Source organism: Penaeus monodon, chromosome 31 (assembly GCF_015228065.2).
Source record: "Penaeus monodon isolate SGIC_2016 chromosome 31, NSTDA_Pmon_1, whole genome shotgun sequence".
NCBI lineage: Eukaryota > Metazoa > Arthropoda > Malacostraca > Decapoda > Penaeidae > Penaeus > Penaeus monodon.
The window spans coordinates 32,667,345-32,668,777 of NC_051416.1; the positions used below are offsets into that span (position 1 = coordinate 32,667,345).

At 32.9% G+C, this 1,433-nt stretch overlaps 1 protein-coding gene across 1 annotated transcript in view; it reads right to left on the minus strand.

Moving 5' to 3' along the window:
- Nucleotides 1-811: 811 nt before the first annotated feature.
- LOC119593182 (transcription initiation factor TFIID subunit 11-like) overlaps nucleotides 812-1,433 on the minus strand; it is a gene marked incomplete in the record, with an annotated part of 72,269 nt that continues 71,647 nt past the window's right edge. The window contains 1 exon segment of the mRNA XM_037942160.1: nucleotides 812-1,309. Within this exon segment, the coding sequence (XP_037798088.1) occupies nucleotides 1,170-1,309 (140 nt within the window).

The window sequence follows — 1,433 nt, forward strand, 5'->3', positions numbered from 1 at the left end:
GGTGATACAGAGACTGGTAAGTGGCAGGTAGATAAGCAGAAGGTTATGTTGTTTTTGGTTGCCATATTCACCATTACTATGTGTTACTGCAGTCTATGGCTACTGGCAATGCATGTTTTGTGTACAGGCCAGAAGGAGCTGCAGAGTTATTTGGCACATTCACTGAATTTTTATTTAACTGTAAACATGAATGAGCGGTTTAACTGTATAAGGCAAAGCACATTTATTTTATATCCTACTGCGCTCATTTATTTCTTTCCCTTTTATAGAATTACCAAATTCAGTGTATTGCAGTTCAAAAATACTTTTGTACAGTGTATTTAGACTTTCATTTCAAACAAATATTCTGAATAAAAATGTTAGTTTCTTATTTCATAATGATTAGCAATGTTAATTCTGCTTATTCTTTTTGTTGTAATTCCTTAAAGATGTTTCACTTTCAACAGTGATGTGTATATATATATTTTTTTTCATTTAATAGGCAATTAACCCACTGACAACTGGATATCTTTGAATTGTGTGCAGTCAAGCCTGCTCTAACCTTTTTGTGCTTAGTTGGCTTTGCTTCTTTCATTGCAGAGAAGTTTTTAGCCACAGTATCTAAAAAATCACAGCCAGGAGCATAGAGATAGGGGTAGTTTTACATTTCATGCTTTTGATTTTTCCCTTGTGCAGCTGACTCCCAGATTTGCTGTTTGGTATGGGACTGGAAGCTCCTATTGTCACTGGTTTAATATAAACATGTGTCATCACTGGATTAATGTAAAAATATTTAATGAAAGTAAAAGTATACAGGGTAATAAATTATTTGTTTGGTAGTACCTCTATTTCATTATGAAAAAAGTTTAAATATTTGTACACATTTATTTCATATACATCATTCTTGTTTTCAGTCATATATACTGAAATTGAAATAAGGTTCTCTATAATTCAAAAATTAATCTATATTTCATTATCATCTTTCATGTTACCCATAAACCACCATAACATTAAGAACTACTAATGAATATTCCCTAATAGGCTTAATTGTTACTTCAAGATCAATGACTGAGTTGAACTTTCATTTTCTTTAATTATTCCAGAAACAGACCATTCAGCTCAAAACTGTACAGGGCCTTTTCTGGTATATTTCTCTTTGTGTCCTTCACATAACAATATGTCTTTCTGACTCATATTCTGAACAGTGGCCTTTGTTGTTTCATGGTTGGAATGTGCTGCCCCGGGCGACGTCTTATCCGACGCACAGCTTCTCGTAGGTGCTTGGGTTGTACTGGGCCAGATTCTCCTTCAATTTCCATAACATCTAAAGCTGCAATATTAAAAAATATTATATTTAAAAATTCATGAATATATAAAATGGTTTGATCTGAGGTTCTCATATAAGTAGAGAAATAAAAAATCTCAGTCAACTCTTCACAGGGAAAGGCATTTAA